Source organism: Mus caroli, unplaced genomic scaffold (genome assembly GCF_978045245.1).
Source record: "Mus caroli unplaced genomic scaffold, Mus_caroli_1 scaffold_14, whole genome shotgun sequence".
In the NCBI taxonomy this organism is placed as follows: domain Eukaryota; kingdom Metazoa; phylum Chordata; class Mammalia; order Rodentia; family Muridae; genus Mus; species Mus caroli.
In genome coordinates, this window is record NW_028227269.1 from 65,157,226 (window position 1) to 65,182,600 (window position 25,375).

Genomic DNA, 25,375 nt, shown 5'->3' on the forward strand with positions numbered 1-25,375 from the left:
TTGTTCCACCTATAGGATTGCAGATCCCTTTAGCTCCTTTGAGTACTTTCTCTAGCTCCTCCATTGGGGGCCCTGTGATCCATCTGACTGTGAGCATCCACTTCTGTGTTTGCTAGGCCCCAGCATAGCCTTGCAAGAGATAGCTGTATCAGGGTCCTTTCAGCAAAATCTTGCTAGTGTGTGCAATGGTGTCAGCGTTTGGAAGCTGATTATGGGATGGATTCCCGGGTATGGAAGTCTCTAGATGGTCCATCTTTGTTTATTTTTAATTGTAATCCTGTAACCATACAATCAGTTGATAAACTCTTAAATGTATGTGGCAAATTTAGAGGATGTATGGAGGTTAAGTGAACAACATTTTAACCATTTTCTTTGAATTACTGTTGTATAATTGAGAAATAGCAATTATATGTATTTAAGGTATACAATGCTTTGTTTTCTTCGATCTTTATATCATGAGATAGGAATCCAACAAAGTTTACTGGTTGTCCATCATCTTACAAAGTTGTGCATTGTTTCAAATCTCAGATCTACCTGTTGCTGACTATACATACATACATACATACATACATACATACATACATATATACATACATCTGCCATCCATCTATGCATCTATCTATCTATCTATCTATCTATCTATCTATCTATCTATCTATCTATCTATCTATCTACCTATCTATCTACCTATCTATCATCTAGCCTATCTATCTACCTAGTCTACAAATGTATCAGGAGAGGAGAAAGAGTCTAGCTATATAGCTCAAGCTTGCCTGAAGCAGTCCTCATGATCAAAGCTTAACTAGTTATGTGCCATCATGTTTGTGGATTCCCTGCTTTTAAATATGAAATATATTGTTTTATCTCCATGCTAAATCATATGAATAATTTAAGGTAGCTTTAATAAGGAAACACATATTGACTCTTTCATCTCATTGTTTCATACCCTAAAAAACATCCACTGACCCCTCTCTGTGCCTTATACCTTCGAGTTATCAGGGGTAAGGCTTCTATGTGCTTGGTCTGTGAATCACTTGATCAGGTTTTTCCTTGTGCAACATTGCTTCATTGTCTCCCTACTGACACTGTCCCATGATGTGATGGCTTTTTGGTGACTTTACCCACCCACCTCCATTTTAAAACTATATCAGATGCTGTATTTCTTCATAAACTTGCTTGAACATGACTTCTTGACCCCCAAATTGTCTATCTTCCTTATCTTCGGATCAAGTGATTCTTCCTTTTGGGACCCTGTCATAGTAGCCCAAGCTAGTGTTAGGGTTGAAGTGCTAGTTTAAGACTTAGGAAATTCTTGCTACTCTGAAATAATTGTGACTCTATCATGAAGGATGGCCCAGTTATTACTATGGTGGGAAGATCTATATCTCAGTTTTATAAGAACATAGGAGCACAATGGGCACATTACAAATCTGAGAAGTATTTCCTTATTTGATTTCTCTGTTTAACTGCCCAGTGATTGGCAGGTTGATCTAGAATAGCTTAGAAGGTGATTACTTTCTATAGCTGCAAATCAAGATCCCAAAGAGAGTAAAACTAGAGTCCACAGAAAAATAATTCCTTAAGGTAATATGCAAGGATAACCTCTACACTTGTGAAGAGTAGAGGTGCTGGTAAACCATGTTATTTTGTTGGATGAAAAAAGTAATTACAGGCTGAACTCTGAAATCTTTGTACCTCATGCATTTAATTCACTGCATTCATTAAGGGATTAAAAACTATTTTATGGTTTATAAAGTAAATGTATTTGCAGATGCTGGCGAGGATGTGGAGAAAGAGGAACACTCCTTCATTGTTGGTGGGATTGCAAGCTGGTACAACCACTCTGGAAATCAGTTTGGCGGTTCCTCAGAAAATTGGACATAATACTACCAGAGGATCCAGCAATACCTCTCCTGGGCATATATCCAGAAGATGTTCCAACCGGTAAGAAGGACACATGCTCCACTATGTTCATAGCAGCCTTATTTATAATAGCCAGAAGCAGGAAAGAAGCCAGATGCCCCTCAACAGAGGAATGGATACAGAAAATGTGGTACATTTACACAATGGAGTACTACTCAGCTATTAAAAGGAATGAATTTATGAAATTCCTAGGCAAATGGATGGATCTGGAGGGCATCATTCTGAGTGAGGTAACATATTCACAAAGGAACTCACACAATATGTACTCACTGATAAGTGGATATTAGCCCAAAAACTTAGCATACCCAAGATATAAGATACAATTTGTTAAACGCATGAAACTCAAGAAGAATGAAGACCAAAGTGTGGACACTGTGCCCCTTCTTGGAATTGGGAACAAAACACCCATGGAAAGAGTTACAGAGATAAAGTTTGGAGCTGTGAAGAAAGGATGGACCATCTAAAGACTGCCATATCCAGGGATCCATCCCATAATCAGCTTCCAAACGCTGACACCATTGCATATACTAGCAAGATTTTGCTGAAAGGACCCAGATATAGCTGTCTCTTGTGAGACAATGCCGGGGCCTAGCAAACACAGAAGTGGATGCTCACAGTCAGCTATTGGATGGATTACAGGGCCCCCAATAGAGGAGCTAGAGAAAGTACCCAAGGAGCTAAAGGGAACTGCAACCCCATGGGTGGATCATTATTATGAACTAACCAGTACCCCAGAGCTCTTGTCTCTAGCTGCATTTGTATCAAAAGATGGCCTAGTAGGCCATCACTGGAAAGAGAGGCCCATTAGACTTGCCAACTTTATATGCCCCAGTACAGGGGAATGCCAGGGCCAAGGGGTGGGGGTGGGTGGGTGGGGGACTGTGGGGGGGGGAGTGTATTGGGGACTTTTTGGATAGCATTGGAAATGTAATTGAGGAAATTACCTAATAAAAAAAATAAAAAAATAAAATACAATTTTATATCATCAAAAAAAAAAAAGAATTTTGATTTGACTATCACTAATTACATACTTTGTTTAGCAAGCTTTATAGTAACTAATTACATAATTGATGTAAATATGTTCAGTTTGAAAATTAGTATATATAATTAAAATACACAAGATGATGTCATGAACAATTTTTCAAACACTATAGAAAATTGCAATTAAATAAATATGCAACTTTTAAAAGTTAAATTCACATTTTTTGGCAATCACACAGGAATTTTATAATTTAGCTTTAAAAGTATCTTGTAATTGTCCATAAATACAATCCATTTGAAACTTTTATGAAATAGAAGATAAGATTATTATATATTAGCCTGTGACTTTTCCAATATTGACATTTTCTAATGAAAATATCTATAACTGTCAATGGTATATTCAGGTTTTTTTCATAATAGACTAGACCTTTAAAATATTTATTTCCAATATATTTTATTATCCTGAGCTACTGGGAAAAGCATACAGTCTCCAATTTATATTAACTCATGCCCTAATTTACTATAAGTATGTAGCATGCATGCCTTTCCCTTTCAGCATTAAGTGAATAAAGATGTGAAAGGAAAATTATTCCTCTTAAACTTATTATGTAGCTGAAGTTTCATTTCAGCCTCAAAAACACATGCCAATTTCATTATGGATATAAGTGCAAGAAACTATAAATAATATTTTGTTGCTCATGACGATTGTGAAATAAATATTTAGTTCAAAGTGATGTTGTTATTAGCCTGTGTGCACAGGCACAAAAGATAAAGCCTTCTCATCATTTCTGAAATTATTTTTTATTAAAAATAAGATCATTTAATAGCATTAGTAGAGAAAATCTAATATTTTCCCAGGACTTTAATTTCCTAACGTGAAAAGCGTAAGAGATCTATGACTTTTCTTCTGAATCCATATCCAGCATTGTCCCAGTCTGCCCAGCCATTTCCACAGGGAATCTTCCCCACATCCTCAAATCAACCTAGTGGATCTCAGGCATGGAAAATCATGGGGAATCACTCTGCTAGATTATTAATTTTGATGCCACTGTTTGTCTTCTGCATGTTTCCATAACATTTTGTTAGCTTTTATTTTAACTTTTATTTTCACTCCAAAATCCTCTTTCCATTAACCACTTCCTTACATCAATAATGTTAGGAAGACTGGAGCCTTGCAGCAATCTTTACATTTTTTTTTGGCAAAGCTTTTTCCATAGCCTGTACATGGCAGATCAAAGTTACCTTTTTGAAGTTTAAACCACAGGAATCCTAAACTATAGAACTAAAGAACACCACAGTGGTTTGTCTGCATGCTTCACCATAGATGTTCGTTGGGTTTAATAGTCACTGTTACAGTACTAGAAAATGGGACCTTCATAGAACTTTACCACAATGTCTTTGTCCTCATAAATAAGTCAATCCCTTTATTTTGGGAGTAGGTATATCAATTATAGGATTGACCTTGTTTTAAAAGTGTGCTTTCTTTGTGTTTTTTCACTATGTTAAAATGGACCTAGAATGAACTTTCTAATATCGAGGATTGAAAGTATTTTTAAAATAAAGTACTCAGATGGTCATTACAGTAGCAGAGCACAGATTAAGACACGTTCTAATATAAGCATTGTCAATATTGACAGATTGCTATTCATAAAGTATTCTTGGCACACAATGGAAACTGTGTGAAGAAACTAATGCAAGATATACATATATATGCATACATATACACATATATATCTTGATTTTATATATATATATATAAAATATATATATATTATATATATATAATATATATATAATGATCACTAAAAGAGCAATAGAATATGAAAGAACAAAGTCATCACACAAAGGAAATATGGCCTTACATGATATTTTAAGATTATAACATAATTAATTTTAAGTCTAATGCAACATTTATAGGTGAAAGAATAATTGGTGTTCTTAGCTTCATCACAAAGACCTGTATAATTAGTTTAGAGTATGTGATATTTTTAACCTTACAGTGCAGAGAAAAAAAGTCGATCAATTTGTGAATTACAATGTGACAAAAGTTCTCATATTCAAATAAACAAGCTTAATCAATTCCGTTGCTTTCTATTGCACGATGACTGCAAAATCACAATACTTTCAACCACTCTTGGCAATTATCAGCTAGAAATGAGGCCATTGGTGGCTATTAAGTAGACTTGTAGGTAAAAATGTTCTTCTTATCACTTTTTTCTGTATTATTAACATGTACTTGAAAGTTAGAATTAGACTCAAGTGTCTCAATCTATTGTAATTTTCATCAGTTAGCACAATTTTGAAGAAACAGAATAGTCTGAAACTCTTCATTTGTAAAATTATATAAAACATTATGGGCTACAGGATCAATCCTACATAAGCTCTAGATTCAAGCAGAGTTTCAAAATCATTGCCCACAGTGCAAATAGAGACACAGGGTAGGTATGCACATTCCATCTCTGCAGGACTTATTAATTCTTAATTCATTCTCCAAGTTAAAATCACATATTCTTTTTGCCCCATTATTTCAGCAGCCATTTACATTTGAGATGCCTGTGATAAAGCAGAATAAGTGTGATCCAGTCAATAAAGAAACCATGGGTTCCCATTAGAATACATGACTTCAGTTCAACTCATGATATACCATTTCTTTATAGGAAAGTTTTTTTAGAACATATAATGACCAAATTTTATGTACATACATGTATATGTGTACACATACGTATATAATCCAAATGTAGTTGTGATACTTAGAAGTGATATTATTCTCCCTCTCTAAGAACTATAGACTAACAAAAATCTCAGCACTAAACAAAAGAAACCTCTTATGTAGCTTTTGTTTAGAGGATACCAAGAGATACCCCAAACAATGTAGATATTTCTGTTGTCCATGCTATCCTCCCAGAAATTCAATGTAAGCCCCTACTAATAATGACACAATGTAGTTTGGACACAGGGCTACAAGGAATCCAGCTGGATCTAATAGTAAAGGTTCCACCTTCAGGACTGGCTTTCATAGTATATGAAAATGCTACACAATCTGCCAAGGGAGAAAGGCAACCTCTACTCCTATACAGTTTTGATGCTTATAAACCAGAACAATGACCAGCACAGCAAGATATACACAAAGGTATGATAGTGGCATTCATAACTTAGAGGTTAACAACAGCTCTCTAATTAGACTTTAGGATTCTTGCCAGTAGGAATCCCATGCCTGGTACCTGAATCATAGCCAACTACTGTGAGATCATTGATCTTACAGAACTTACAAATGTCACTTAATTAAACATTATAATTACTAACTTCATATATATATATATATATATATATATATATATATATATATATATATAAAGTGTACTTCAAAGGAGATTAACTTCGCAACAGATAGAAATCATCATAGAAATCAACAAGTCAAAATGCATTGAACATGGATCTCCAGGCCCAGTTGGTACATCTATAACTTAATCCTTACAGCTAAGGCTCAGGGTACATTATGGAAGAGGGATGGGGAGAGCCATTAAATAAAGAAGTCAGCTATGAAATGTGTCTTCCAGAAATAAAAGGGAAACCACTCCCAGCATTCAACAACATGGGTGGCTAAACAAAAACCAAAGACAACAGCAACAGACATGCTAATGTAGAAGTAGAAAACTCTCAATGGCTCTAACCTTAGACCAGATCTATTTCTGACTACTGGGATAGGGGGAATTAAAATTCCACAGTGGTGAAGTCCCTAACTAGTGATCCAATATCAAGTGGTCAACCCTAAAAATATAAGTGTACAAGCAAAACTAAATGGACATATCAGATTACATTTATGGATACATATTTTTGTCTATCTATCTATCTATCTATCTATCTATCTATCTATCTATCTATCTAATTATTGTGATTATAAGAAAAAGCATAATAAATAAATATGACATTGCAAGTTGGAATATTACAATTATTTTTAAAATGTTTTCAATCAAATTTGTCATTGAAGTGTGAAGTCATGCTATTTAAAGGAGGGTAAATGTATAGATAAAAAAATATGTCAGGGTACATTGACGTTAATATTATTTCAGGAATCAGTATTTCAAATTTATCACATATAAACAAGTTGTCCTTTATATCTAAGTGTGCTGGCTTTTCAATCAAACATATATTGTTTTATAAAAGAGTACATTTGGAGAAAATGTCTTTTCAAATGGCTATAGTATTGAATGTTGCCAGAGTCAAGAAATTATCACAATCCGCTGGGGTAGGAATACCGTTCACAATCTCTTACCTGGGTAAAAAAAGGCTCATAAATCTCCACTCCCTTGTCAGATCCTTGTAGCAACACCTCCTGACCACGTCTCCAGCTATAGCGCACAGGGGGGTTGGAATTGGCCACACATCGGAGAAACACTGTTCTCTCATAGTAAAATTGTTCTTTAGCTTCACCTATACTTTGATGAACAGTTACTACTGGATCATCCAAGTCTAGAAGAAATAAGAAACAGGCAAGTGAAAACATTACAATATGTACAACTTCTAAAGTGTGGCACACCTATGTAACACCTGGTTAATGACCCATGCTTCTAATGATAGTACCTGTCTGAAAGTAGCTAAGTAACCTTACTAAACTCACTAACAAAAAATTTCCAACTTATAAAAATCAATAGTTTTGTCTTTAGATTTGTTGAGACAGTACAGAAGTTCTAACATTTTTCAACCTCCTTGTCAGCCAATAATAAAAGACTCATGAAAGTGAACAAAATCCAAATGGTCAGCCCTGACAACACACATACAACTAACATTTTATGTACTCAGTAGGTTATTTTTAGGAACATACACATACACACGCACACACACACATGTGTGTATATATGTATGTAAACATGCATACGTTCAAGCAATTGATAAGAAAGGAAGTTATGAATATGAAGGAGAGTAGGTAAGTTATATGGGAAAGTTTGAAGGGAAGAAATAACAGGGAGAAATGCAATTAAATTACAATCTCAATTTTTAAAAAAGTTAAAAATAAATTCAAAGCAATAAAACTAAAGTCAACTACAGAATTCAGTATCACAAAGCCCAAATGACTCTTTTCATTTAGTGATATCTGATAACAAATTTATATAAAAGAAGTATTTCTAAATTATAATAATCTGCATAGTAACAAATTATGACATTGAATTGTGTGAAAATTTCTCTTTATCTTAGATTTTATATCATAGTATATTTGCAAATTTGAAATGTACTAACAGAAGGCATCATTGAAAGTCATTAAGATCTCTTCTGATGACTATTGGCTTATGTGTAGCATTATAAATATATATTCAAAGGGACAGGCTTCAGAGAAAGGCCAAGTCATTTAGAGCTTGGAGTTTTCATTTCTTTGTCTACTCAGAAGCCAAGGCACCAGGTAAATGAAGATGGATGGAGTCACTAAGTTGCAGAAACACTATAACAAACATAGCTACTCCTATCAGATTTGGCTGAGGGATCATAGTTTGCTCACACTTCATGTAGTATAGCCTTGTAGATTTTTCTTACAAAAAGAAAAAAAAATACATAACAAACCCACCTGCCTTTTAGCATGACAAGCTGGAAGCCCCATCCTCAAACATAAACTGAACATAAAGTCTCAGGAATGATGTAAACCCTTGCTGTTAATTACTATCAAATCCCACTAAATGTTCTTTCAGCTACATAACTCACAAAAAAAATTATTTAATTTTAATGATCTTCCTTATCAGTAAAATGGTTCTGTATTATCCAGGTTGTTGTTAGACTAATTAATGAGATAGCTTATAAAGCAACGGGTACAGAGTAAATAGTAAACACAGTTTAGCCTTTAGTATTAATACATAATTGTCACTATTAGGATCTCTTCATAATAAATCCCACTGAGTCCATGATTTTTCTTGTCTTTATCATATGACCCTATATGCACTCAGCTCTCATTATAAGTGCGCGCCAATGGGGCACTTGGCCATTTGTTCAGGCTATCAAAGCCTCCAGATGACAAGTGATTTTTAAATCAAAGACTGGAGAAAAGCTACAGTGTGCACATATACATAACAAAGAAGAATGTGAGCATAAGGCAGCGGAACACATCATGTTTAAAAAGTCACAGTTCCAGCAGGGGGAGTAGGCAAGGGGTTGAGGATTTTCAGAGGGAAAACCAGGAAAGGGGATAACATTTGAAATGTAAATAAAGAAAATATCTAAGAAAAAAAAAGAAAAAAAATCAAGCTAAAAAAAAAGTCACAGTTCCTGAGAAATGATTCTTTTGATGTATAAAATAATAAAAAACCAACACAACTAGTGAAGTTATTGCTAGTGATAGACACACACACACACACACACACACACACACACAAAGGAGAAAATTCCTCCATTCTCTTGACAGTTCTTCAAAAATGTGAATTACACGACAACAGTCCTATTTTGATTTCTTGTTTTGCAACATTATAAGATTTTTTTTTTAAATTTCTTCCAACATTAGCATCTTTTCGCAGCTATCTCACAGGCCTCTAATTTTAGTAGTGCAAATTTACAGAACAACTGCTGCTTTCTGCTACATATTAAGGACTGTCAGTTCAAATTCACTCTACTGGCCGTGTAGAGACATGTGCTGTCTGATCTTAATAAGCTGGGATATTTGGGGATTTTCAAGCCTATAAAATATTCACATAATGATTAGCTCTTCACATAAACCTAATCCAACATCAGACTCATGAAGTGAATTCAGTTCAGTCACTTGAATTAGGAACTAACTGTATTGTGATTGTGAAAATTTTATTTTCTTTCTTGTTAGAATTTCCATCACTATTCGCCAGTCACAAGTAGTTGGTGACATAACAGCGGTGGATCCTTAGTCTCTGAATAGTTAATAGCTATATTATCTTCTTTTTTATTGTTGTCATGAAATACACTGATAAAAGAAAAAAAACATAAGAATGAGGATTTATATGATCTTAAATAGGATACTGTCCATCACAGCAACAGGAAGGTACGACCATCCTGGCAGGCAGAAGGCAAATAGATGTCATTACATCCTCTCATAGTAAGCAGAGAGAGACTAGGAAGGCAGATGAATCCTGAATAAGATTCATATAAGCATAGCAAATATTATAGGTAGATTATAAATAACCATGCATACGAGTACATATATATATATATGTGTGTGTGTATATATATATATATATACACACATTCTAAATATATTTTTTGTGTACATATGGTTTAAGTAATTCCCATTTATCCCTTAAATATCTCTTAATATATACTGTATATTCATATACTCCTAATTTTATATTTTACATATCCCTAAATACTGAATAAAAGTATTTTACACAGGTGAAATATATGGATAAGAAATGAAGAAATGTTCTGATAGAGCAAGTATACGGGGTAAGACCTTCTAACCCAACATTATGGTTTAATTAATTCTGTTTCCCACCAGTATGCAGGACCTTTGGAAGTACAAGCACTGTTTGGACTGCAATGATTTCTAGAGAGGGAATTGCTGTTGGTCACCAGCTGCAATCCTCTCAGCAGTATGAGGAATGTAGACTGTGGTCCTATGTGGGGTATCTGGCTTTCAACTAGAATAATTACTGATATCCACTTATAACATGTGATGCTTCTAGCTGAGAAAGGTTGAGCCAGAAATCTGAGTAGTCTTCTTTTCTGGAAGAAATGTCTGCAAGAATATGTAGTGGGCTCACATCCATGTTCTCCTTGTACTCCTCCTATTGCTTGAGAAGCTCCACACCATGGCCTTAGTGTATCACGTGGCATGGGCAGTTCTCCTGGTGTGGCCACGATAACTTTTTTGCAGAGAAAGTCGAGATCTAGGTCACTATACCTTTCATGGTTGATGTCTGACTTATTTACCACGAAATGTGAAAAAGAAAATACAAATAAACAAACATATGTCCCCTCACTGGGGTAAGTGGGCATGCAGTACACTCTGCTGTCTTGCTACATTTCGTTTTTGTGGGATGTATATGCTGTGAGTTCTTTTCAGGGTCGTGCCTCTTCTATGTGATGTTTCTTGACACAGGATACTAGAGTAACTAATGGCCATGGCTTAGAGATTAAAGGGGATCTTCTTGGGTAATTTAATAAAAGTTTGTCCTCTTCTTGGAACTGAGCCCTCGAAAATGGCAAATAGAAAAGAAAAGCATTGATTTCAGTAGCTGAGTGGACATGACGGTAGTAAATGAGGTCACTCATTGTTTCTTGGACCCATGAATTCTTCTTAAAAAGTATACCATCATTTAAATCTGATCAGTGGTTTAGATTTTCACTGAACCTGGAAGAAGCACCTACTCCTCACTGGATGTTAGCTTTAAAGATTATAAAGATTATATAGACATTTCAAAGGGCCATTCTGTCATTCTACTAAGCTAGCATTTCTATGTGATATGGGAAATGCTGTGACAAGATAATACTATGACAACATGCCCACTGCAGAACCTGTGCATCAGAGTCAACACAGATCCTGCAAGTGATATCTCTAAAAGATATTTCAAGGATTTCCTTTCTCCAGAATATTGTTTTGCAAGTGAATGTATATATGTTCTTAGAAAGAATTTGTCGATTGAATCACCATAGAACATACTCAGAGTGATGCTACAAATTCCTTCAATTACCTACTTAGTCACTATAAACACATTCTGAAACTAGCCCAGAAACCACGTATTTTTTCTAATTGTCCATATTTACTCTTTTAATTATACACATTTTATTTATTTTAACTGCATATAACTTACATACTAGCTACTTATTTTTAGTGACTAGCTACTTGTTTTTCTCCCAGGTATAATATGACCTAAGGGTCTCTATATATTTTGGGAGCCTAGAGTGCTGGGTGCATCCAAATTATCTGATAATGCAGCTAAGAATACTAAGTCTGCATTTGAAAGTTAATCACTGTCATCTAATATCTATGACCTTGATAAATTGTCATGCCCACTCCTCATGCAAAGCTCCATTCTGTAAGGGCATCTCCTGTCCATCAACATTGTCTAGAAAGGGCAGTGAGATTCTCCATGAACTCTATGCTTTAGTTAGTAGTGTATTCGTAATATCTTAGTCAGTGCAGGCAGTTCAAAACATTCGTAAAGAGTAGGGTCAAGTGCTGTTATTTCTGGACTTTTTGTTTTATTCACCATAGCAAGCCTATAAATCCTTTTATAAAATATAAGTTTTAACAGTCTGTTCTCCAATGGTGGTAGTTACAACTCAGTGGGAACCCTGTCTTCCCTGCTGCCTCCAAAGGTGTTAAGGGCTTGTCATGTGAGAATGCTCATATGTCAATAAGCTTTTACTTTTCATCCTCACTTGGTTTCCTCTGTCCACACATTCATTCAGTTTCATTCTCCAACACATTTAATTCCATCGGCTTAGGCTCTTGCTCTGAACACACTGTGATAACCCCTGATGAGACATAGTAGTTTCAATGAAAAGTAATATTATTGTTTGTACTTTTGTTTCTTTTATTGTTTGAGACAGGTTTCTCCTATATTATATAGCCTCAGCTGATCTGCAACTTTCTACTTACACCAGACTGGCTTGTGATATTTAGAAATCCCTACCTTTGTTTCTGAGTATAGGATCACAGGTGTTCTTTTACATATATGGAGTGTAATATCATATCTAGAAGGTAATGGCAGAGAATGCTTACATGTAGTTATCTATTCCATGTGATTAAGAGATGAGGGAGAAGTACAGATGGCCAGGAATTTGAAAGTAGGTGTGTAGCAGTGGGGGAGAGGGAACTGAGGGTTGCCACTAGAAAGTTCCAGATGCCAGGGACCCAAGAGCTTTCCAAAACCCAACAGGAAGGACAATACCCAAATACCTAACAAAGGGGAGATAGAACCTGTAGAGACCATATTCAGTGGATAGTCAGGGCCCCCAGGTGAGAGATGGGGTCATACACCCACCTCAAAAATATTATCCCAGAATTCTTCCTGTCAAAGGAAATGCAGGGACAAAGAGTGAAGCAGAAACTGAAGGAAAGGCCATCCAGAGACTGCTCCACCTTAGGAATCCATTCCATGTGCTGACTCAAAACCCAGACATTATTGCTGATGCCAAGAAGTGCTTACTGACAGGAGCCCAGTATAGTTGCCCCTGGAGAGGCTTTGGCAGAGCTGGACCATTACAGATGTGGTACATAGCCAAAACACTATACTGAGCATGGGTACCCCAATGGGGAAGTTAGGGCAAAAACTGTAGGAGCTGAAGGTGTTTGCAACCTCATAGGAAGAACAGCACTGTCAACCAACCAGACCCCTCAAAGCTCCCAGGGACTAAAACCTCCAACCAAAACGTAAACAGGGGGTACCCAGGGCTCCAGCTGGATATGTATGGACTTATCTGTCATCACTGGGAGGGTAGCCCCTTGGTCCTGTGAAGGCTTAATGACACAAGGATAGGAAATGCCATGCCTCTGAGGCATGGAGTGGGTGGGTGGGTGGGGAGCACCCTCATAGAAGCGGAGGAAGGGGTAGGGGGTAGGGGGTTTGTAGAGGGTGAAAAATCAACTAAAATTAAAAAAGAAAAGAATATATTCCCTGTGTTAGTGACTATAATTTCCAGGAATTTGAGGTTTTTTATATAGCTTATAAAATTAAGATAAATATAAATATTATTAAAGAAAGTATACCTCCTTGTAGTGTTAGAAAGAACATAACTTAAATGACCTCTTACTGAGTTGTGTTCAGCAGAAAGATACACCTTTCCCAAGACCACACCTCTTCATCATTGAGCAACTAATCACTTACACTTCTCCTTGTAGAAAGTTGGTGCAAGAGCTTGGACAAGTCTTTAATTTAGGGCCTCCATCCTGATTATGTGGAGCCTCTGAAGTAATACAATTCAGTTAAATACTTTCCACTGCCTAATCCTTGCTTGAAAATCTTTTGTTTGCATTTGATCAACAGTTGACCCTTAGTGAACTTTGGCTTTTGTTTTGATTTGTTTGATTTAAGGATGGTTGTTTTTCACCAGTTCTTGAACCAAACCCAAGGCTTCTTCATGCTAGGCAATCAATCTCTCACATTAACTCCATGCAGGGCAAATTGTTTTCTATTTTGTCAGTACATGTTGTTATCAAAATATAAGATGTGCCAAGTACCCCTTCTATGTGCTCTAAAGAATTTACATTGGAGATGGCTTTTAATGAGACTTCACCCATCAGCCAACTATTCAGGTGCCTGACACCCAAGGGACATCTACTGACCTCAAGTGGAACAATGCTAATCCTTGAATGCTATGTAAAATCTTCATTTGTGGTGAGAAGGGGCATCAGTGGAAAGGAACAATTTCTGAGTGCAGTCTTTTCTTCTTTGTGAATTTCATACCTACAACATCTACTATATGTATAAACTGCTGAAGCAAAGAGTCTGCACCCGATGAGCCAAAACTATAGGGCCTCTGTGACGCAGAGCAAACACAAGATATCTGAGAGGATCTAGTGAGGATCCAGTATTGATATCCTCTAGGTTTTTGAGGAATTCGGGGTTGGGGGAGAAATAATTATAAGAATAATGGAATCAGTTTCTTCTGCATTCCATTCATACCTTGATCAATCATCAGTGAAAGGATGAATGTAATTAATCACTACTTGAGAGTGGGGAGAGTAGAGGATCTCTGCAACAAAATATGAAGATGTTTCTATTTGGAAATATAGCAGAGACTCAGGTGAGGGAAGAACTCAACTGTTTAAAGTAGAACATTGAGTTAGAGATTTATGAAGTTAAAACGACTTTGAAACTCTTGATTTCTCAAAACAGTCTAGGCCAGAGTAGCAGCTTGCTTCTTTCTGGGGCTACCATGTCCATCTTCTTTGAAGTGATAAGTGATACATAAACTTCTTGATTTGGGATCAATTCATACCCCTCAGAATAGATGGTCTCCTTTTTTTAAAAGTTATTTACATTTCAAATATTATCCTTCTTCTCAGTTTCCCCTCTACAAGCCCTCTATCCCCCTTCTTCCTCCCCCTGCCTCTATGAGGATGCTTCCCCACCCATCTACTTACTCCCTGCCTCAGAGGGAGAGCGTTCCCTATCCTTGTGTCATTAAGCCTTCAGAGGACCAAGGGGCTTCCCACCCAGAGATGCCAGATAAGTCCATACATATCCAGCTGGAGCCCTGGTTACCCCATGTTTACTTTTTGGTTGGAGGTTTTAGTCCCTGGGAGCTTTGAGGGGTCTGGTTGGTTGATAGTGTTGTTTTTCCTATGAAGTTGCAAACACCTTCAGCTCCTACAGCTTTTGCCCTAACTTCCCCATTGGGGTACCCGTGCTCAGTATGGTGTTTTGGCTGTGTACCACATCTGTATTGGTCCAGCTCTGCCAGAGCCTCTCCAGGGGCAGCTATACCGGGCTCCTGTCAGTAAGCACTTCTTGGCATCAACAATAGTGTCTGGGTTTGGAGTCAGCAGATGGAATGGATCCCTAGGTGGGGCAGTCTCTGGATGGCCTTTCCTTCAGTTTCTGCTTCACTCTTTATCCCTGCATTTTCTTTTGACAGGAGGAATTCTGGATTAATATTTTTGAGGTGGGTGGGTGGCCCCATCCCTCAACCATGGGCCGTGTCTAACCTCTGAATATGGTCTCTACAGGTATTCTTTTCTCTTTGTTGGGTATTTCATCTAATGTCATCCCCATTGGGTTATGGAAGTCTTTTGCTTTCCTGGCATCTGGAACTTTCTGGTAGCTACACCCAGGTCCCCATTCCCCACTTCTACATGCCTCTGTTCAATTTCCTTACCCTCTCTCTATAAACATCTCCCCTGTCACCTCTGACACCTGATCCTGACCTTTTTTTTCCCTCACCCTCATCTCTCCTTCCCAAGTCTCTCCTTCCCTCTACCTCCGTGATTATTTTGTTCCCCCCTTCTAAGAAGGACTGAAGCATCCAGACTTTGGTCTTCCTTCTTGTGCTTCATATGTTCTGTGAGTTTTACGGCGCTTTCTCAGAAAAATTGGACTTAGCATTACCAGACAAACCTAGCTACTGGGCATATACCCAAAAGATGCTCCAACATATAACAAGAAAATATGCTCCACTATGTTCATAGCAGCCTTATTTATAATAGCCAGAAGCTGGAAACAACCCAGATGTCCCTAAACATAGGAATGGATACAGAAAATGTGGTAGGTTTACATAATGGAGTACTACTCAGCTATTATTAACAATGACTTCATGAAATTCACAGGCAACTGGAAGGAAAATTATTTGAAGTAAATAGGATGTGTGACCCACCATTGCAAGGTATGGTCCAGGGCAGAAAACAGCCTGAAGCTATAGAGCTGACCTGCACTGGGACAGGCTACACAAAGATGAGAAAGTGTGTGGTTATTATTATGGGTAACCTTGCAGAAAACTGACACTGGTCATATCACTAAGAGATGTATCTTACTTAAAACTGATTTATTAGGTCATTATTAACTACTTATGTAGCTTATATTGGTTTGTGGAAATGGGAGGGAAAGAGAAGCTGACTGGTTTGTGCACTATGAAGGGAGGAAGATCTAGAGAATCAAAGGTGGTGATGAACAGCCTGATGTGGGTGGCTACACTGTCACCTGTGGCAGTGGTGAAATCTGGATCTGTGCTGATGTCTTGGGCAATGGCTGGATAGATGCCCTTTCTACAGTACATGTGTGTGTGTGTGTGTGTGTGTGTGTGTGTGTGTGTGTGTGTTGATGGCTGTGGCCCATGTTATCTCCTAAGGACATGTGAACCTCTGGTCAGGAATGCCATCTGAGCCGTTAATGTCTCAATACTGCTTTGAGCTGGGGCAACTCCTCACTGGCCACCACATGGCCCTGCCCCTCACTGGTTGAGGCACTCAACTGCTGGCCCTGCTCCTCACCTGGGCAGGGTGAAAGAGCTGGCCATAGTGGCATGGACATGGGACAGCTGGTGAGATGACCAACTCAGCTATGACCCAGGCCCAAATCCAGGGCTTTGAATTGTCCTAACAGAACTTCTACACCATCTATGCACTGATAAAGCAAAGGGGTTGGACCTGCTGAGTCAAAGCTGCAGGACCTATATGACCTAGAGAAAAAGCGGGATATCTGAGAGGAACCTCAGTGAGGATCCAGAATTGGTAGTGTAACAGAAGCCAGAGATCTCAAATCAGACCAATGCAAATTCTCTTTGCAACGAGAATTTCCACATAATGCTGTTTGGGCAAAAGAATATACTATACGATACACAATGATATACCACTGCTTTCCATGGAGAGAACTTTAACAAGGGTGTTGGGCAGATATGGAATGTAGGGGGATTGAGAAATGAATGGGATTATGATGCATTGTATGAAATTCACAAAGAATCAGTAAAAAAGAAAAATGAGAAAAAAATAAATGGCATGTGATTTTAAAAGAAGGAGGAGGAGAACCAGGCAGTTAAATATTTAACTGTGGGTATATTTTTTTTAATTTATAAAATGGTTTGAATCAACAAATGCTTTACTGGATATGCAAAAAATCATTTTAAATACGTCAAAATCTTATAAGATTTCATATCAAGTCTTTTAATATGTATATAGGACCCATATTTTAGTTAGATTTTTATTTCCACAAACCAATATAAGCTATATAAATAGTTAATAATGACCTAATAAATCAGTTTTAAGTAAGATAAATCTCTTAGTGATATGACCAGTGTCAGTTTTCTGCAAGGTTACCCATATATAACATAATAATTATCTAAGGGAATTTATTTTTACTCTTAACTTTGGCAGCTAGCCATTTATAACAGAAGTAATTTTCTTGAAACATTTTGCTTGATTAAAGATGTCAGACACTAGCAGATTAAAGTCATTCTAAGAAAAAACAAATCTGATGCCTGTTATATCCATTCACTTTAGGAACAAGTCCATCAGAAGGATTTACAGTACGACAACCCTTTAACCAGTTTTAGATAAAATGGGAAGAGAATGTTGGAAAACAGTATAAACTTCCCACACATTTCACTTTGTGGACTTGAAAGAATGAGCTTCTCGCCTTCTTCAATCTTTCATACATTTTCTGAGTTCCTATGACATGAGTCCTATGTGACATGCATATGTTCAAGACAGTATACAAATCCCAAATTTACAATAATGGATTTACAATTTATTGAATATATATTTTGGTACAAGTTGTTTTAGAAGATACTTCAAGAAGAGCAACTAATGTCATTGTTACCGAATTTTTGTCTTTTATTATCCCAAGAAATTAAGTTTTACGACAATTAATAATTCATAACTTCTTCAATCTTTCATACATTTTCTGAGTTCCTATGACATGAGTCCTATGTGACATGCATATGTTCAAGACAGTATACAAATCCCAAATTTACAATAATGGATTTACAATTTATTGAATATATATTTTGGTACAAGTTGTTTTAGAAGATACTTCAAGAAGAGCAACTAATGTCATTGTTACCGAATTTTTGTCTTTTATTATCCCAAGAAACTAAGTTTTACGACAATTAATAATTCATAACTACGTATGTATTAGTGTTACTATTATAACCACATTTATATAAATCTAAATTTTAAACATGATATTTTGATAATTTTATCTATCTACAAATACACTCTCTTTCCAATTTATAAAAACTCTGTAATTTATGTCAAGAAACTGAGTAAAGATGAGAAAACACTAGAATTAAATAAAAATTTTGTAGAGAATAAAAGCAAACACATCTTGAATAAAATAAAACTGAAAGCTTTTAAAAATGAAATATGATGCAAATTCTAAGTTAGGAGAATAAAATAGGAGAAGGAAATAGTATGCATAAACTTGTGAAATATCACAGTAAATTTCATATAAACTATATATTGCAATATAGAGAAGGCAGTATAATAATACTATAGAACAGTTGACAGATAAAAATGAGCTAAAGCATTGCTAGCCTTATGGATAGTATAGGAAATCAATCACATTGTCTTTTAGAGAATGCGTGCTTTCTTTTTAGAAATACTTTAACAGCTTCTTTCTGCGTGAGAGAACTTAATGTGGCAAATGTAATGTCGAGGAGATTAATAAGAATAAAAAGAGGATTCTGTGGTAGTTTATATAAACTTGGAAAAAGCCATCGAGACAACCCTTTTTCAATGAGCATGGAGAGAAAGATTGAATGGATGAGCTATATGGATGACTAATTGTGGTGCTGAGGGAAGAGAGTGAGTCAAAGATAGCTGTTACTAGCTATCTGAATTTCACCATTGAATGAATTACAAAGTGTGAAGTGACAGCTATGTCTGGCCTTTGGGAAGGGTAGGAGAAAGATGTGAAAGGAGGGAGCTGATAGCTTAGCTCAATGTGAATCATGTTGAATGTCAGGAAACTACATTTCCTCCAGCTATAATGTGCAAGACCTGGGAGTGACCAACAGCTGTCTAATTGGACTTAAAGCATGCTGAACAGGAGGAAATTCATTCCTGGTTCTGTAAACTTAACTAACTACCCTTGGTTGAAGAGGCCATGGGTCCAAAAGGAGAAGCTTCAATTGCCATTTTTCTAAACCAGTAAATTTCTGATATTTACCTGTATACACATATATCATATACATACATGTGAGGAGCTCTCTCCCTTCATGAAAAAATCTTATTACAACAGATGAGAACTATTATAGAGAACCACAAGAAATGATGGTCATGTGCCCTGCTGATACGCCTCCAATACAATCCCTACATTGTGGCTCAGGGGAAATCACAGAAGACAGGACAGAAAGATTGTAAGAGACATAAGATCAGAGTGCCTTCTGCAAAACAGTGTCTTCTATATATGAAAGAAAAGCTGGACCCATGAGCTCTCAAAAATATTGTTGCCTGGAAACAAACAGCAGGACAGCAATGCCAGTTGACATGCTAATGTAGATGGGTAAAATTCCACATCTGCAGAAGAAAAGCTATAAAAGCTATAGGTAGTCAGTCGAGAGAGAGAGAGAGAGAGAGAGAGAGAGAGAGAGAGAGAGAGAGAGAGAGAGAGAGAGAGAGAGAGAAACCAAGGATAAGTCCTAACACAGATTTTTTCCAATGTCAGGTTCTTAGCCTTCAATACATGCTCATATGAGCAGAGCTAAATAGACTCAGAAGATTCTCTATGTCTCTGTCTCTCTATTTCTCTGTCTCTCTCCATGTCTCTCTCACATACACACACATACACATACACACACACAGGTACACACACACACACACACATTAGTAATTAAAGAACAAATCATGAGTTCAGAAGGATGGCACAAGAGGATTTGGAGAGGAAAGAAGGTAAGATGGGAACATTGTGGATGCAGTGCTTATATATACAGTTTTAAAAAGAAAACAAAATTATACAAACAGAAGAAGTTTGTACTGCAGATTTGGATTTGAGATTCATAGGCATGCTTTATGCATCCTGGAATACTCAAGGAATTTTTGAGGAGAATAAAAGCAAAATACCAAGGAGTTATAGAGAGTACCCAGTGTCCAAAAGAAATTAAGTGTTGATAGAGACTAAGGGAAAGGTGATGGGGTAGGCAGAGGCAAAATGACGAGGAATAAAGAAAAAGGAGAGAAATGATACTTCCCCAGTTCTGAGAAGGCTGAAAGGCAGGGCAATGATGAGAAGTTATGAAAGTAAGAAAAAAAGTATCTAATTTTTGATATATGAGTCATGGGAGCCTTGGATTGGTATATTATGTAGTGGTGGACTTAGCAGTCATTTATCTATGTTTTACTGAGTTAAAATTGGATAGGAACACTGTGAAATATGTAATAACAATCGCTTCCTTATTTCCTACCAGGAAGTAGGGGTCAGTGACAGGGAAATTAGTGATCAATAGGATCTTGCTTTGCCTTTGGCTTGCTAACCTGTACTGGAGAAATTTGCATTTAACTTCAAATAATGAAGAATTAGAAGTTTGTAAGAAACAATAATAATTTTTATAAAGAAGCCATCATCTCCAGCAAATGTTGAATACAGGCAATAGTCATTTAAATAAATAATGGTTGATTAAGGGCTATACACTTTAAATGGATAATTTTATAATGCTGATTCATGGAAGGTTGCTTTTTCAATGCTTCTCTGCATCAAAGGAGGTTTTATCTCATGTCCCTTGTCTCCTAGGTTATGTCAATTGACAACACATTAAGGCTGTCACTTTTTATCTTAAAATAACTAGTTTTTTCCACACTCTATAGCTTTCTTTGTTGTTAGTTGACTAAATATTTATGCAATTTCAATATGCATAAATATTTTTCTTCTTAAAAACATAATAATAGCTTTGTTGAAAATCCCACATTTTAAATATTTAACAATGGCAGCAATTTATGTAATCCCACAAAGACAGTCCACTTTAGAAAGTTAATAGAGTTTTAAAGTGTCATAATTCTTTCTCTGTATGTGTTTTTTTTTTTTTTTTTTGCTTTTGTTGCTTACTAATTAAATTTGTTCTTTGTCAATTTCATACAGGTATACAAGGCACAGTAATTACCCTATCCCTTAACTGTTTTCCACACTTCAATTTACATCTCCCCACAGCCTCTTTCTTACATTTCTGTTTCTGTTTTGTTTTGTGACACAGAGTTTAACCAAGGATATCTGGGGGTATGGGAATGTCAGCCATTAGAGGCTGGCAGGCTCAGCCATGACTGTATAATCAAAGGCAATGGCTTCTCCTTTCACAGAATTCATTAATAGACAATGGTTAATTTTTAAGGAGTAGGGCCCTATGAGCCCTCCTCAACTCGTGACTAGTTATTGGCAGGACAGACTTGCGTAGATCTTGCACAAACAGAAAGCTACTGTGTGTCCACAATCGCTGAGGTTGAGTCGTGGTTGGAAGACACATTTCCCCATGCCTTCCCCATGTTCCAGTTCTTAATAGTCTTCCCACTACTTCTTCCATAGTATTGCTGTGGCTTGGAGAGATGGTATAAATATCTTCTTTAGGAATGGCCTTCAGCCATCACTTATTCTTAGCATCTTGAACAGTCATGAGTCTTGGCATCTGGCACTATTCACTATAAAGAGAACATTCTTTGAGTGAGATGTAGAGTATGAATATTGATACTTAGAAGGCAGTTTGATGCAGTATTGATTTATTCACTGAGTGTACATTTATTGAGTGTTACATGAAACAGTTAACCTAACAGCCAGCATGTGTCTGCCAAATGAATCTATGTATTACAAGGACCAGTTATTAGTTGCAGCTGAATTCCTGGGGTGTAGTTGCAAGTTAAGAAGTCAATTAATCTAAGAAATAATCACAGCAGAAGCATGTTTTCCACAGGGGTTTATTCCACCATTTGGTCTAATTTTTCTGTCTTTTAATCTTTGAATTAAACCAAATGAATCTGAAAACCCAGATGGCAAAGACACAATAAATACTGTATTGGATGGCATCTTTCCTCTGGGAAGTTCCAGACTAGAAATCCTATAGAGAAAAATATACAAATAGGTTTCCTTGAGAAAAATAAGAACTCAATACACTCAGAGGCAATAAATTGAGTACATTATTTTACCAGTTTAGGGACAAGATTTGAATAATTGTAAGATGAATCCATATAACAAGAGATAATGCCAAAGTACATACATGTGAGTACTGTTAGTTAACACAATTTGAATAAAAATGAACCACCCTGAAGCCTTCGAATGAAAAAAAAAAGGTAATTAAATCTTTTTAGATATCTTAAAAATTAAGAACAAAACGCTTTATTATATGTGAGGCATCAGGACCAGTGATGTTCTAGCATTTTCTGTAGATACCAAAGCAAAAGCAAGTTTGCTTCAATAAATCAATAAGAAAATTTCTATAATTCTTGAGAAGAACTATTTTATATTTTTCCTGCATAGTGATTTTTGAACAACAGCTAATTTTATCTGGTAACTTGTTAAAGAAAACAGACAAAATGAATACTCTGAGCCAGCTCCTCAAAGCAAGACATTATATCTCAGAGGAAGACATTTACAACACTAAGACTATCTACAAAATTTAGATTCATTCTTGTGTGAAATTTTGCTGTTAGTCATCCACTCAAACAAATTAGAATTTGCTGCATTTCTGCAAGGCTTTAAAAACACATGTATCTACATGTTTTACAGATCCTGGGTAATATTGTTCTGCATATCATTCTAGGGAAAGAGTTTTTCAAATTTCATATGGCCTGGAATAATAAATCACCCTTGCACAGTTCTTTCTGTTTCTCCTCACTTCCTTTATTCTTATTAGCTCTTTGAGAATTTTGCTAATTTTCACCCCTTATCTAACTCCATCCAGAGCCAACTTTATTCCTATACACCCAACTTTGTTTCACTCTCCCTCTTTCTTTCTAAAATGCATATAATCTACTTGTGCTTCCCATGTATCCTTGGGTACATGGACTTCCACTGGAGCATGGTCTTTCCAACAGGGTGTACACTCTTAGAGAAAACCACCTGTTCTCCCATGTTAATGGCCAATAGCTCCTCTGCTTGGTGTGGGATTTAGTACCTACCTCCTCTCTCCACGCTAGAATATGGTCTGGCATGAACTCTCATAGATCTTGTGCATACTATCACAGACATTGAGAGCTCATATGTGCAAATGCCCTGCTATGTCTGGCAGTGTTTCCTTGTGCTCACCCATAACTTCAGGCTCTTATAAGCTTTCTACCCTCTCTTCTACAATGATGGGGGGGCATTGGGAGGATGGAGTATCGTATTGATACTAGATTTAGGGCTGAGAGTTCAAAAGTTTCTTATATTTTTCCTCAACCAGTTGTGGGTCTCTGTGTTAATCAACCATCTTTTGCAAATAGTATCTTCTCTGGTAAGGTTGGAGAAATGCTCTCATCTATGCATGTATGTGAAGCTGCCAGGAATTGATCTAACACTATGTCCATTTATCACAATAATAGTTGCAGGTTTTCTTTAACCCATGTCCTATCTAAACACAGGTACTTGTTGTCCCTGAAATTGGTGTCAGATATAGGTTTCATCTTGTGGAAGAGTTCTTAATCCAATTGGAAAGTGTTTGGTGGCTTCTCTGATGATCACTTCATGGTTGTATTAGTAGGTATACCTGGCCAGGTCAGTCATTATTTTAGACCTCAGAGTTCACAGCATGATAAGATCATTGTTTATTTTTCAAAGTGCTGGATGTTGCTATCTTCGCAAAGAATGAAGCTTCTAAGCTTTTACTTGATTTCTCCATGTTCTCTGATGTTTTATCAGTAATAGTTTATCTTTGTTAAGTTGTGGAGGATAACTAATTGCATTTGAATTATTATCATTATCACTAATATTATTTTATAGAATATCACCACATTCATAGTCTATGAATATGTACTTTGTGTTGACAACAATCCTTTTACATGGGAAATTGGACTGTAAATCAATGTAACTAATTTTGCCTGCTTGCTTTTCTAAAGAAACACGTACCTCAACAAAGCACATGAGAATAATTCTTTTTTTCTGCATTTCAGCCACATTTTTTTCATTTTCTTAATTTTTATGCACTTGATTGCATCAGGTCATTGCTATTTTAAATTGCTCTTTCCTGGTTATTGTGATCTCGAATAGCTTTTGATTTCATAAATGGCCTTTTTGTTTTCTAATTCCTTATGAAGATCTTTTGTTTGTTTGTTTTTCATCTGAATTAGTTGTCCTGGCATTTAAAATATTTGTTAAAATATTAGTATATCACTGATATACAAGTCTTTTTTATTGTTATTTAATAAATATTCTCCTGGACAAAGTAATAGACTGTCTCTATTTGTATAGGAATGATTCATTAAATAAGGCTAGTTTTCCTCCACATTGCAAATGAAATGGTACTACATCAAAAATTCATTTTTGAATGTGACATGATTAATAAATTAGATTTTGTTTTATTTCATTGTTTCTGATTTTGAAGATACTCAGTAGCTCTATTTAATAGTTCTATGACAAGCAGTTGAATCCCACCTTTATTATATAATAAAGTCTACCATATAATAGGACTTCCCTCTGGTTTATTTTCTGTGCTAAAAGAATTTGTCTATTCCTATGTAAAATCCAAGTAATGTGACAGGGAAGATTTCTAGCTTACAAGCTCTGCTAAGACAGTTTCTCAGATCCTAGTCCATTGGTGCTGTTCAATTTCACACATTGTTGGTTATTCTCTGCTTCTTGTATTAGAGTTAATGTCTAGAGTATTTTATTTTACTCAAACTAAAAAGCACACACACAGACAAACACAAAATTTTAAAATAGTCTCATTGAGATTGAATTACATTTATGCTCTTTTTTGGGAGCAGGGCAAAGCAAAAAGAAGAAACTCGTCTATAAGTGTGCAGTCATATAACCTGAGTACTTGACCACATTTTCGGGGCCAGATAGAGAAAGGTATTTATACTAGGAATTATTTAACACAGAATCTCACCATTCACACTTGGCTTTTCCATTGCCATTAAGGGCTGAGTTGAATATCTCTTAATGTTACAATCTTTCTATATCTACAAATCAGA

General features: G+C 36.3%; 1 protein-coding gene across 2 annotated transcripts in view; it reads right to left on the reverse strand.

Annotated features, from left to right (window-relative positions):
- The window catches only part of Mdga2 (MAM domain containing glycosylphosphatidylinositol anchor 2), a 766,587-nt gene that overhangs the window by 252,056 nt on the left and 489,156 nt on the right, over positions 1-25,375 (reverse strand). For both annotated transcript variants that reach the window (XR_015045223.1, XM_021179084.3), the window contains exon 4: positions 7,178-7,374. Coding sequence is in view for 1 of the 2 variants with exons in the window: in XM_021179084.3 (XP_021034743.1) it covers positions 7,178-7,374 (197 nt within the window). In the remaining variant the exon portion in view is untranslated. The remainder of the gene's footprint in view (positions 1-7,177; positions 7,375-25,375) is intronic.